Source organism: Hemiscyllium ocellatum, chromosome 10 (assembly GCF_020745735.1).
Source record: "Hemiscyllium ocellatum isolate sHemOce1 chromosome 10, sHemOce1.pat.X.cur, whole genome shotgun sequence".
In the NCBI taxonomy this organism is placed as follows: domain Eukaryota; kingdom Metazoa; phylum Chordata; class Chondrichthyes; order Orectolobiformes; family Hemiscylliidae; genus Hemiscyllium; species Hemiscyllium ocellatum.
Genome location: NC_083410.1, coordinates 95,385,153 through 95,398,709, shown reverse-complemented (window position 1 = coordinate 95,398,709; position 13,557 = coordinate 95,385,153). Strand labels below are relative to the sequence as shown.

General features: G+C 48.8%; 1 protein-coding gene across 2 annotated transcripts in view; it reads right to left on the bottom strand.

Annotated features, from left to right (window-relative positions):
• Nucleotides 1–2,150: 2,150 nt before the first annotated feature.
• LOC132819862 (A-kinase anchor protein 12-like) overlaps nt 2,151–13,557 on the bottom strand; it is a 91,150-nt gene continuing 79,743 nt past the window's right edge. For both annotated transcript variants that reach the window (XM_060831766.1, XM_060831767.1), the window contains 2 exons: nt 6,609–12,879; nt 2,151–3,748 (listed from right to left, as the gene is read on the bottom strand). In XM_060831766.1, coding sequence (XP_060687749.1) covers nt 3,724–3,748; nt 6,609–12,879 — 6,296 coding nt within the window. In that variant the 3' untranslated portion in view covers nt 2,151–3,723. The remainder of the gene's footprint in view (nt 3,749–6,608; nt 12,880–13,557) is intronic.

Sequence of the window (13,557 nt, the reverse complement as noted above, 5' to 3'; positions counted from 1 at the left end):
AGTTGTTTAATTGTCCACCACCATTCATGACCAGATGTAGCAAGACCAGAGTTGTGATCTGATCTGTTGGTTGTGGGATTGCTTAGCTCTATCACTTGCTGCTTATGCTGTTTGACACACAAGTAGTCCTATTTAGTAACTTTACTGGATTGATACCTTGTTTTAAGGTATGCTTGATGCTCTTCATGCCCTCCTGCACTCGATCAATTCAGGGTTGATCCCCAGGTTTGATGCTGAAAAATGTGTTGCTGGTCAAAGCACAGCAGGCCAGGCAGCATCTCAGGAATAGGGAATTCGACGTTTCGAGCATAAGCCCTTCAACAGGAATGAGAGAGAGTAGCCAAGCAGGCTTGGCTACCCTGCTTGGCTACTCTCTCTCATTCCTGATGAAGGGCTTATGCTCGAAACGTCGAATTCCCTATTCCTGAGATGCTGCCTGGCCTGCTGTGCTTTGACCAGCAACACATTTTCAGCTGTGATCTCCAGCATCTGCAGACCTCTTTTTACCCCCAGGTTTGATGGTAATGGCTGATTACAAGAGGTTGCAGATTATACTGGAGTAAAATTCTGCTGCTGTTGCTGGCCCATTGTGACTCGTGGATGCCCCATCTTAGGATGCTAGATCTGTTCAAAGTCTCTCTCTCTTCCCACTTCCGCCCCACTTTCCCCCCACCCCCCATTTAGCACTATTGTGTTTGCAGCACTATTATATGAAAGAAGAATTTTGGTCTCCAAAAGCACTCTGCAGTGGTCATTCTTAGCAATACAGTCATGGATCTGCAGCTAGTAGATTAAGGCTGAGATCAGGTATGTTTTCTGTCTTGTTAGCTCTCTCTCTCCACCCTACATTTTAGATCTGTTGGCACCAGGCAGCACGGTAGCTCCGTGGCTAGCATTTTTGCCTAATAGCGCAAGGGACCTGGGTTCAATTCCCACCTTGACAACTGTCTGCATGGGCTTTCTCCGGGTGCAGGTCAGGTGAATTGGCTGTGATAAATTGTCCATAGTGTTAGATGCATTCGGGGTAAATATACGGTAGGGGACTGGGTCTGGGTGGGTTACTCTTTTGGGAGGCGGGGGCGGGGGCAGGCGGGGGCGGGGGGATCAGTGTGGACTTGGTCCGAAGGGCCTATTTCCATAGTATAGGGAATCTCATGTAATCGTTCATCCTTGCAACCCTCAGTGCTTCCTCCTAGCATTGCTTAACATAGAAGTACTGATTCATCAGCTGAGAGAATATGGTATTTGTATACTTACAATCTTCACCATACAATCCTATTGTTATTTAATTACTTCTTCTCCCACCCCCCATTTTTTGATCTTCACTGGCTGTACACTTGATATAAAACTGTTTCCCTAGAACTGGAGAATGTTAGAAGTGAAATTTATCTAGCTAACAATGGCTTCAGGCTGAGGGACCAAGTAAGTCTTGAACCCATGTGTGTCAGCACATGGACTGCTAACAGAGTGGAATGGGCAGTTTCTGTACTCACTGCCTTATTAATGCTGCTAATGTTTTAAGCCATTGGGAGAAGTAAGTTCGAAGTACCTGAGCCCATGGGCACTCATGATGGATATTTTCACTGATCAAAAAAAAATGAAGGGTTGCTCTTAAATCTGCATGCCCCTTTTAATTTTGTGATCTTGAAAGTAAATCCATGTGCAGACCTATGGCAAATGGGCTTGTTAGACCATGTAGCTAATACCTCTACAGGTTGAATAAAGATTTGTGCACTTTGCGTGTCTCACAACTACACACACACACCATGGGTGCTGGGGAAAATAAGCACTACCGCAGTTAGGCGGTAGTGTGAGAAAAAAAAACCTCTACAGGTGAATTTCACTACAGGGCAAGAACACATGACCTTGGTATCATACCAGGTTTGAAGTCCCCTCTCCATCATGATTCATTTTGAGATTAGCTACTGCCGAGCAAATGAAGGGATATTACACCCTCCCCTCCAGAGGGCAGCCTCAAACAGTTTAATGTAGCAGCAGGTGGTAGTAGGGGAAGGGTAACTTTGGAAAAGAGCTATAGGGAAAAAGGTTCAGTAGGAAAATTGAGGAATGAATGGACTAAATTTCTATCTCATGAACTTCATTAACAGTCAATGTCACAGAAGAGGAGCATCTCCATACAAGGATGCTAATATTACTTTATTCATAGTTTTTTAGTTATTCCAATATGGCTTAAATACACAGCAAATACAATTTATACAAATGTCAATTTCACATTCAGTTATAAAAGCACAGCAGCGTTAGTAAGAGCAGCATCAGTCTCTGTCATAGATTCTGCTCAAGGCAGCACGGTAGCTCAGTGGTTAGCATCATTGCCTCACAGCGCCAGGGACCTGAGCTCGATTCCACCCTCGACTAACTGTCTGTGGGAGTTTGCACATTCTCCCAGCGTCTGCATGGATTTCCTTCCACAGTCCAAAACTGTGCAGGTCTGGTGAATTGGCCATGCTAAATTGCCCATAAGTGTTAGGTGCATTAGTCAGAGGGAAAATGGATCTTGGTGGGTTACCCTTCAGAGGGTCAGTGTAGACTTGTTGGGTTGAAGGGCCTGTTTTCATACTGTAGGGAATCTAATCTAATCTTAAATTCATGCAGTACACAAGTAGACAGTAGTTACCATTTTTAACCTGATCATTTACTGTACAGTGGCAGTGTTACAAGGCTAGGGTGTTGGTTTATTAATTGGATAAGGGAGGAAATATGCTGAACAGGTAACCTGAATAATCAGCATTAAAACAATGTTTTAATGCTGGAGTTTAGTGAGAAAAATATTGAGATGGAATGAGGAGGTCAGTCACAAATTTGCCAAAAAGAAACATTTAGACAGGAACATTAATGGCATGTGAGCATTAATTGTATGCAATAGCAAGGCACATCTTGGAGATCATTATGAAAGTCCAAACAAACCTTGACTAGTAACCCAATTTAATGCACTTTCATTAAAGGCTTCAATTTTAGCAATGTGGATCCAGTCACCCAACAGTCTAAAGGAATTAAATGAATCTCAGCACAATAGCATGGGCCAAATGGCCTGTTCTGTGCTGTACTTTTCTGTTTTATGAATGATGGTCACATTTTATCCTTTGGAACATATGCAACAGTTCAAGGATGTCAGTATGGCCAATTTTGCATGGTTCAACCTTGCACAATGCACTAAAGTTAGCTTTACTCCATTAGGAGGACTTCAAATCTGAAGTTATTCCTTAGAATTGAGATAAGCTTTGCCAGAACCTTGAATGCACTTCTAAATTCTAAATGATCTTAGTGAGCTTTGTTCAGGCAAATCAAATCATGAAATATCATTAAAGTTTAGCTTGCTATACCTGTCATTTCTATGGACCTATTTCACTCGCGGGTTGTCCTAGGTTTAAGCGGTCAACACTGTAGTCCTTTATCAAACATTAAGAACACCAACATTAACTCAGTTATCAAAATCCAAATTAAATGAAAAAGAGACAGCTTTTTAATCAACAAGTTTAATTCTAAGAATATCCTAAATGTAACAAACTGATGATACAAAGATGCATCGCCAGATTTTTGAGCAAATACCCCTTCAATTTTCAGACACCATTGTGTTTATCATCAGGCTAAAAGCAAGAAATTATTAAATGCCTGTGTAGATATAGCTCGCGAATGGATTCGGGATTGTCAATCAACAGTGGTACTTGGTCTTGTCACAGTAGCATTGTGTCTTCACATTCTATTTCACGAGTGTCTGTTGTTCGGAGCTCTGCAAATGCACACAAAAATAAAATTATCAATGTTAAACAATGAATGGGGGCATTGGTTAGTTCAATTGGCTAGCGTGTACTACAAGAATTGTACCAACAATGTAGGTTAAATCTCAATCACACCATGGTACTTCATTAAAACCTAGTTCCTCACCTTGTGTCATATTTAACAGAGTGATGCTCACACTGTAAAGCCAACTGTCCTCTCAAAAGAGATACCTACGGTCCTGCGCCAGTGAACAATAACTAATTAATCAAATATTGATTGTTGCTGTTCACCTTTTAACAAGTTAAATTCTGGGTCACAAATGTCTGAAAAGGCTTCTAAATAATTTTAGAAAACTGAACAAAGGCACCTTGAGATTTGGAAATAGAATGATTTCAAAATTAGAAGTTCACACCATAGTATCAGCATGAATCGTTCAACAGGAAGAAATCTCTTGGTTACTGAGGCAACTTAATTTAGCAGAGATAGCCCAATGACCCCTCCACCACCTCCCTGCTTGTAGTTGACAGTCCCACATGCTGCTGATGACCTCCTTGAGGTACTATGACCAATGGCAGAGCCAGAAGTCTCCATGGCACTACTGGACCAACAGTTGGCTGGAGCCAGGCGAGGGATCCTCTAAGAGAGAGTGTGATCCCTTCAAACAGGCAAGGATGACAACAAAAACACCTCACTAAACCTCCTTCCCTTCATCAAATATGGTCAATATAAACAAACAATTATCAGCATGAATGAGGTTGACACCACTCAAGGGGCCACCATAAACTGCAAAATTTATTATTTTGCAATGGTTATTAAAAGGCATCAAAAACAGACAAAACACTAACACCCAAAGGAACTGCTACTTAAATATCAAGGAGTAGAAAACAGCATTCAAGAAATGTACAGATTATCAATCTATATTCTTATTTATGAAGATGGACTGGAAGAGAGAAAGATTAGCACAAACAAGTCCTTTCTACTCACTTGGAGAGAAACATGAAAAAGTCAGTGGCTCTTCGTCAAAATAGCAGCTGCATCTTTCAACTTGAGGATTACACAAATAATATGCTTAATTCAGTAATTCAAAGTGCAGCTTTCGAGGATCCCGAAGTCATCATGAACAAGATCAAGCCAGACAGTAGTTCTCCAGAGATCAGTATGGTCATGACATTTCTTGGTGAAAGGTAATATACAAGTTCTCACGTGTGAGGTGCACATCCTCCAAAAGCAAGAGGTCACATCAGGGTTGATTGGTGCTGTTTGAATGCAGTGAAGTTGTGACAAAAACTACAGTTTAATCAACCCTGACAAAGCCAGCTACTGGAATATCTGGACAGCCAAGTAAATCAGATCAACTATCACAATAAAGACAGAAACTCCACTGACCAAAGTAACACAGATATAGACTGTAACACAGCATTCACGTATCAATGGTTACCACAATTTACGTCAGAGTAAAATAAAATGAAAGCCAGTGAGACTGGAACTCGGACGACCGGAAGACATTATTAAAAGGGGCATTCTGAGTGGAGGGAGATCATTTTTCTACTCCCCATGCTGCTGGGGAGTAGAAACAATTAAGTTAAGCACTCCTCAAACAAAATGAAGTGTTCAAGCAAACACAGAAAGAAGAGAGAACTCAGAATCCAACAAACAAAGCAAAGAAAAAAGTACACAGAATGAAAGCTGGCAGAATTACAAATGCATTTCAGCTGAGACAATGGAAATCTTGGAAGGCTAAAGAAACTCACCAGCTTAAATGAGATTTTAGGAAAGGCAACAATTTGTACCTCAAGTGGATGTTTGAGAACAAAGGATTGTTTGATTCTCATGCAAAAGGTTAAAAGTCTGAGAAAGAACGATCGAGTCAACAAGAATCACACATCAAGTATTAAGAGGACCTTGACTAAAAATAAAGACAGGCCAGAAACAGAAAAGAGGATGCTGGGGGATAGGCTTTAGGACTGAATGAAAACAAGCAACAGAAAATGCTGAAGAACCATTATCAAGCAAGATCTATAGTACTGGCTTTATCTCTGAAGATCTAAGTGTTTTTGTCACTCTGCCAACAAAACTGGTGCAATTGAATGCAAGGTGCATTGAATAATCAACTTAGCGAGCTATGCAGCAAAAAAGATCATGCAGAGAACCTTTAGGCCTAGTAATTTTCTCTCTAATTCATCAGGTTTTAGGCACGCTTCTTGGCTTTGAAGCAGATAGAGGAACATGAAATGTAATTTTTTAAAAAGTCTTGATAAAGAGCAAGGACATTCCACAATGCATCACAGTAAATGGAAGTAACATCCTATTGTCCAAAAGAAAGCTCAAGAAACCAGCTTGAAACAAAAATTTGTGTACTAGTGTTGTGTTTCATTAACAATGAACTATTGATGTAAAGTTTAGAACATTGAGAAAAAAGGAAAAACGTCAGCAGCTTTAAAAAGTATTGGTGAAAAGGCTCAAGGTAAAGCGGGAAGGAGAAAAAGAAAAACATAACCCTTATGGAAAAGTACTGAATGAGACTAAAAAGAACTCTTAAAATAATATCAAAAGACAATGAGTTTTGGACATGTTGTTACCCCTGCTGTAGGGTCAGAGTGCCTAAGCAACTGATTTAACAAGAGGCTAACAGTGAAGGAAGTACCTAGATCACCTTTTAAAGAGAGCAAGCCAAAGAATTGGAACTCTGAAAGCTGTGTTATCTCTGAGCCCACAGTCACTGCAGTGACCTACTGCAGTCAAAGTAAAGGTTGCTACTGGGTTCTGAATTCAGCGACAAAAAGATCTACATCTTTGGCATTTATCAGTAATCAAGATTTCAGTGGCCCAACAGAAAAGTTGCAAGGGTCAGCAGAAAGGAGGTCACCAACCTCTTAAATGGTTCCCACACGGAGACAGCGCCGTCAGATACATCCCTCTCCACTGGACTGCTGACGGTACCTTCCGGAGACGCTGTGTCTTGCTCCTGATCTGTATCCTGCGGAATCAGGCAGGTGACCACCAGAGTCTCTTTGCTGGCCACCCCCATCTCATCCACAACCGGGCAGGTGGCCATCAGAGTCTCTTCGCAGGCCGCCCCTATCACTTCCTCAACCGGGTGGGAGGCCACCAGAGTCACTTCACGGGCCGCCCCCGTCTCATCCACAACTGGGCGGGCGGCCATCAGAGTCTCTTCGCAGGCCGCCCCTATCACTTCCTCAACCGGGTGGGAGGCCACCAGAGTCACTTCACGGGCCGCCCCCGTCTCATCCACAACTGGGCGGGCGGCCACCACAGTCTCTTTGCAGGCCGCCCCCGTCTCATCCATAACCGGGCAAGCGACCACTACTGTCCCTTCGCAGGCCACCCCAGTCTCGTGCACAACTGGATGGGTGGCCATCACAGTCTCTTCGCGGGCTGTCCCCATCTCGGGCACAACCGGGAGGGTGGCCACTGTCTCTTCGCGGACCGCCCCCGTCTCGTCCATATCTGGGCGAGCAGCCACCAGAGTCTCTTCGCAGGCCGCCGTCACTTCCACAACCGGGCGGGAGGCCAGCGACCCTACACGGGCCGCCCCCATCTTTTCCAGAACCGGGCAGGCGGCCACCAGAGCCACTTCGTGGGCCATCCCCGTCACTTCCACAACCGGGCGGGAGGCCACCGGAGTCTCTTCACAGACTGCCCCCGTCTCAGCCACCACAGGGCGGGCGGCCACCGGAGTCACTTCATGGGCCGCCCCCGTCTCGTCCACAACCGGGCGGTCAACCACCACAGTCTCTTCGTGGGCCGTCTCCGTCTCATCCACAACTGGGCGGGCGGCCACTGCAGTCTCTTTGTGGGCCGCTCCCATCTCGACCAGAACCGGGCGGGCGGCCACCGCAGTCTCTTTGTGGGCCGCTCCCATCTCGACCAGAACCGGGCGGGCGGCCACCGCAGTCTCTTCGTGGGCTGCTCCCGTCTCGACCAGAACCGGGTTGGCAGCCACCACAGTCTCTTTGAGGGCTGCCTCAGTCTCTTCCATACCCGGGCTGGCGGCCACCACAGTCTCTTTGCGGACTGCCTCAGTCTCTTCCATACCCGGGCTGGCGGCCACCACAGTCTCTTTGCGGGCTGCCTCAGTCTCTTCCATACCCAGGCTGGCGGCCACTACAGTCTCTTTCATACCCAGGCTGGCGGCCACTACAGTCTCTTTGCGGGCTGCCTCAGTGTCTTCCATACCTAGGCTGGCGGCCACCACAGTCTCTTTGCAGGCTGCCTCAGTCTCTTCCATACCCGGGCTGGTAGCCACCACAAACTCTCCACTGGCCGCCCCTATCTCGGCCACAATTGGGCGGGCTGCCACCACAGTCACTTCGCGGACCGTCTTCGCCTCGTCCACAACCGGGTGAGCGGTCGTCTCTTTGTGGGCCACCCCACTCTCGTCCACAACCGAGAAAGCGGCCATCTCTTCGCAGGCCACCCCCATCTCATCTACAACCGGGTGGGCGGCCAGAGTCTCCTGGCGGGCCGCCTCTATCTTGTCCACAACAGGGTGGGCGGCGACCATGGTCTCCGCGCAGGATACCTCTGTCTTGTCCACACCTGGGCGAGCAGCCACCAGAGCCTCTTCATGGGCCACTGCTGTCTCGTCCCCTACAGCGTGGGCGACCACCTCCATCTCGTCCATACCCAGGCGGGCAGTCACCAGAGTCTCTTCGCGGGCCGCCTCAGTCTCATCCACAACCGAGTGGGCGGCCAGAGTCTCTTCGTGGGCCACCACCGACTCATCTACAACAGGGTGGGTGGCCACCAAGGTCTCTTCGCGGACTACCACTGTCTCATCCACAACAGCGTCGGTGGCCACCAAGGTCTCTTCGTGGGCTGCCTCAGTCTCATCCACAACAGGGTGGGTGGCCACCAGGGTCTCTTCGTGGGCCACCACTGTCTCATCCACAACAGCATGGGCGGCCACTAGGGTCTCTTCGTGGGCCACCACCGTCTCATCCACAACAGCATGGGCGGCCACCAGGGTCTCTTCGTGGGCCACCACTGTCTCATCTACAACAGGGTGGGCAGCCACCAGAGTCTCTTCGTGGGCCACCACTGTCTCATCCACAACAGGGTGGGTGGCCACCAGGGTCTCTTCGTGGGCCACCACTGTCTCATCCACAACAGCATGGGCGTCCACCAGAGTCTCTTCGTGGGCCACCACTGTCTCATCCACAACAGCATGGGCGGCCACCAGGGTCTCTTCGTGGGCTGTCACTGTCTCATCTACAACAGGGTGGGCAGCCACCAGAGTCTCTTCGTGGGCCACCACTGTCTCATCTACAACAGGGTGGGCGGCCACTAGGGTCTCTTCGTGGGCCACCACTGTCTCATCCACAACAGCATGGGCGGCCACCAGGGTCTCTTCGTGGGCTGTCACTGTCTCATCTACAACAGGGTGGGCAGCCACCAGAGTCTCTTCGTGGGCCACCACTGTCTCATCTACAACAGGGTGGGCGGCCACTAGGGTCTCTTCGTGGGCCACCACTGTCTCATCCACAACAGCATGGGCGGCCACCAGGGTCTCTTCGTGGGCTGTCACTGTCTCATCCACAACAGGGTGGGCGGCCACCAGGGTCTCTTCGTGGGCTGCCACTGTCTCATCCACAACAGGGTGGGCGGCCACCAAGGACTCTTCACGGACTACCACTGTCTCATCCACAACAGGGTGGGTGGCCACCAGGGTCTCTTCATGGGCCACCACTGTCTCATCCACAACAGCATGGGCAGCAACCAGAGTCTCTTTGTGGGCCGCCTCAGTCTCATCCACAATAGGGTGAGCGGCCACCAGGGTCTCTTCACGGACCGCCTCAATCTCCTCCACAACAGGGTGGGCGGCCACCAGGGTCTCTTCACGGACCGCCTCAATCTCCTCCACAACAGGGTGGGCGGCCACCAGGGTCTCTTCACGGACCGCCTCAATCTCCTCCACAACAGGGTGGGCGGCCAGAGTCTCTTCACGGACCGCCTCAATCTCATCCACAACAGGGTGGGCGGCCACCAGGGTCTCTTCACGGACCGCCTCAATCTGATCCACAACAGGGTGGGCGGCCACCAGAGTCTCTTCACGGACCGCCTCAATCTGATCCACAACAGGGTGGGCGGCCACCAGAGTCTCTTCACGGACCGCCTCAATCTGATCCACAACAGGGTGGGCGGCCACCAGGGTCTCTTCACGGACCGCCTCAATCTCATCCACAACAGGGTGGGCGGCCACCAGGGTCTCTTCACGGACCGCCTCAATCTCATCCACAACAGGGTGGGCGGCCACCAGGGTCTCTTCACGGACCGCCTCAATCTGATCCACAACAGGGTGGGCGGCCACCAGAGTCTCTTCACGGACCGCCTCAATCTGATCCACAACAGGGTGGGCGGCCACCAGGGTCTCTTCACGGACCGCCTCAATCTCATCCACAACAGCCTCCTGCAGCGCCTCATGTGTTTGTCTGGTTACCAGAACCTCATCTTCTGGCACAAGGGTCCACTCCGCTGTTGTCACTGGGATCTCAGAGGTCTGCAAGACTGCTGAAACCATCTCGGCTATCTCCTCTGTTACACACTTGTCAGCCAGGTACTCTGGTGCCACGACGACCTCACAGGTAATCTCCTCTGCCTCGATGCCAATCTCATCGTGACAGATTGTTTTGGTTATTTCTGCTGGTGAGGCTGCATTGCCACGCTCCAACTGTTCCCCTTCTGTCACAATTTCTTCGACTACTTTTCCTTCATCTTCAACCCTCTTCTCAATGACGTCCGGGACTGCGGTTGATATCCACGATGGTGATCTCTCATCAACGCTGCTTTTGATCGTTTCTACAGCTTCCTGGTTCATGGTAATGGCTTGCTCGACCCTTGGTTCCCCACCTTCAGCTGGTGCTCCCGACTTGGTTATAATTTCCCCCTCGGGAAGTGCATTTGTTCTGACTGTTTCCTGCTGCTCCTTAAACGCTCTCTCTTCTTCGACAGCATCATATTCAGAAAGGGGAACCACTGCTGGTGTGTCTGGCTCTTCACCCTTGCTCGCTCCCAACTCTGCCTCTGTGGTCTCTTTTCCAACATCCTCCACCACAGGCTGGTCAGCTCTGGCATCAGACCTCTTCTTTCTTCGGCCTGGGATCAGTTTTCTCAGAGACATCCAGGACTCCTCCTTGGCCTGTTCGGTCTCAGGAACAGCAGCTTCGGCTGCAACAACAGAGTCGTCTGCACGGTCTTCCATCTTGAATTTGGACTTGCGGCTTGAAGTCACCAACCTCTTAAAGGATTCCCACACGGAGACAGCACCGTCAGATACATCCCCCTCCACTGGACTGCTGACGGTACCTTCTGGAGATGCTGTGCCTTGCTCCTGATCCGTATCCTGTGGAACACTAGCTTTCAGTTCCTCAGCACTGTCCGGCACTAGGATGGCCCCCTCGGGTGATCTTTGGGCCTCCGCATCTGGTTGTGGGGGTTTCAAGTTGGACTTTTTTGTTCTCTTCTTGGAGGAACCCACGCAGATCAACGCCTCCCAGGTTACAGGGGCATCCGCTTTCTTTTTGGGATCCTCAGTACTCCGCTCCAAACTCAGGTCCTCAGTGTTTGGGTTTGGTTTTTCTGGCTTATCAGCCGGGGCAGCGCTCTCACACTCACTAGAGGAGACGGTTGCTCCCTTCGCTTTATCAGTCTGCTCATCTTCTCGGTCACTCTCAGATTGTACTTTGGGACGCTTTTTTGACGTCACTAACTTCTTAAATGACGCCCATGCGGTAATGTTCTCTTTCTTCCTCTCGCCATCGCTGGCTTCGTTTATTGTCTCTACCTCAGGATTGGAAGCATCTGGTATCTCGGCAGAGACTGCCTCACCCGTTTCCTCAGGGGATGTTAAAGGAGGGATGTCCATCTTCTGGCCATCTGGACTGCCCTCAGATTCAGTGGATGACTGAAGTCGTGTCTCATCATCATCTCTCAGTTCGGCCTTTCTCTTGCCACGTTTTCGTTTCTTCCCAGAGTACTTTTTGGTGCTGCTACTGGTGAAGAGTTTCTTCAAGGGGCTGCCCTGCAGCTTGGCCTTTTCCTGGGATGACAAGAGTTCCGCCTCTCCCAGTACAGGCTCCTGGACCTTGCCCGGTGTTTGATCCACGTCTATGTCGGTCTGTTCTGTTTTAAGCCCTGCCGAAGCTTCGACAGCAGCAGATTCTGGCTTCACCGGTCTCTGAGCCAACTGGCTTTGCACAGTCAGCTGGGTCGCCTGATCCATCTCCAAGGCTGGGACAGTCATCTTCATTTTGGGGCCACATTGCCCATGGTCTTCTGTGGACACGCTGTCCTCCCCAATCTTCTTCCTGGAGTCCAAAATCAATCCTTCTTCAGCCTCTCTGACTTTGGCCAGTTCCACTGAGAGGTCCTCAAAATCGTCATCTCGCTCTTTTTCTTTCACTGGGCCAACCTCCAAGATTTCAGCATCATCTTGTGACGTGGAAGGCCCCTTCGAAGGTCCTTGGTCACGTTCCTCACCATTAACATCTCCAGCAGCAATGACTTGCTCCTCATTTTCCTTCTGCTCTCCATTTACCTCCGGCTTCACCCCAATGACCAGGGGTTCATCTTCAGCCTTCTTGAAGCTTGGCTTCCTTTGTAACACTGAGAAAAAGCCTTGCCAAAAAAATCTCTTCAAGGGGGAATCCACAGTAGGGTTCTCGACCGGAGTAATGGCAGACTCCACTGGCTTCTCGGCAACAGTGGGTTTTGGTTCCACCTGACTGGTGGACTCTTCCATTTCTCCAGGGGTGAGGACCTCAGGTGGACTCTCCTCTGCCTCACGAGCAGCAAGACTCAAATCACCATTTGTCATTCCTCCCGTTTCTTGCTTAGATTCGCCGTCTGTCTCACTTGCTTCATCCTTTTTCACAGTCAGCAACTGCACTGGTTCCAGCTTGTCAGGGTTCTCTTTCTTCACTGTGAACGTGCAGCCCACAAATTTGAAGACCTTCTTGAAGCCAACCTCACCAGCTTGTGCTTCCTCTCCAATTTCAACGGGAGGATCTGCGTCTTCCTGGGAATCTCTTGGCTCCTCATCTTTGGTTTGAGTGGGAGTCTCCTTTTTCTCCAAGTCCATTTCGATTAGTTTCTCCTCTTGGGTTTTGACAGACGGTTCAACTGCAAATAGAAAAGATACAAAAAAGGTATCAAACAGAATCTGACTCAGTGTCAAGAGAAAGTAGTTTAAATTAGATAAAATGTGAGGTGCTGCATTTTGGGAAAGCAAATTTTAGCAGGACTTGTATGCTTAATGGTAAGGTCCTAGGGAGTGTTACTGAACAAAGAAACCTTTGAGTGCAGGTTCATAGCTCCTTGAAAATGGAGTCGCAGGTAGATAGGATAGTGAAGGCAGCATTTAGTATGCTTTCCTTTATTGGTCAGAGTATTGAGTGTAGGAGTTGGGAGGCCATGCTGTACAGGACATTAGTTAGGCCACTGTTGGAATACTGCATGCAATTCTCGTCTCCTTCCTATCAGAAATACATTATAAAACCTGAAAGGGTTCAGAAAAGATTTATAAGGATGTTGTCAGGGTTGGAGGATTTGAGCTATAGGGAGAGGCTGAACAGGTTGGGGCTGTTTTCCCTGGTAAGTCGGAGACTGAAGAGTGACCTTATAGGGGTTTATAAAATCACGAGGGGCATGGATAAATAGACAAAGTCTTTTCCCTGGCGTGGGGGAATTCAGAACTAGACAGCATAGGTTTAGGGTGAGACGGGAAAGATATAAAAGGGACCTAAGGGGCAACATTTTCACTCAGAGGGTGGCACATGTACGGAATGAGCTGCCAGAGGA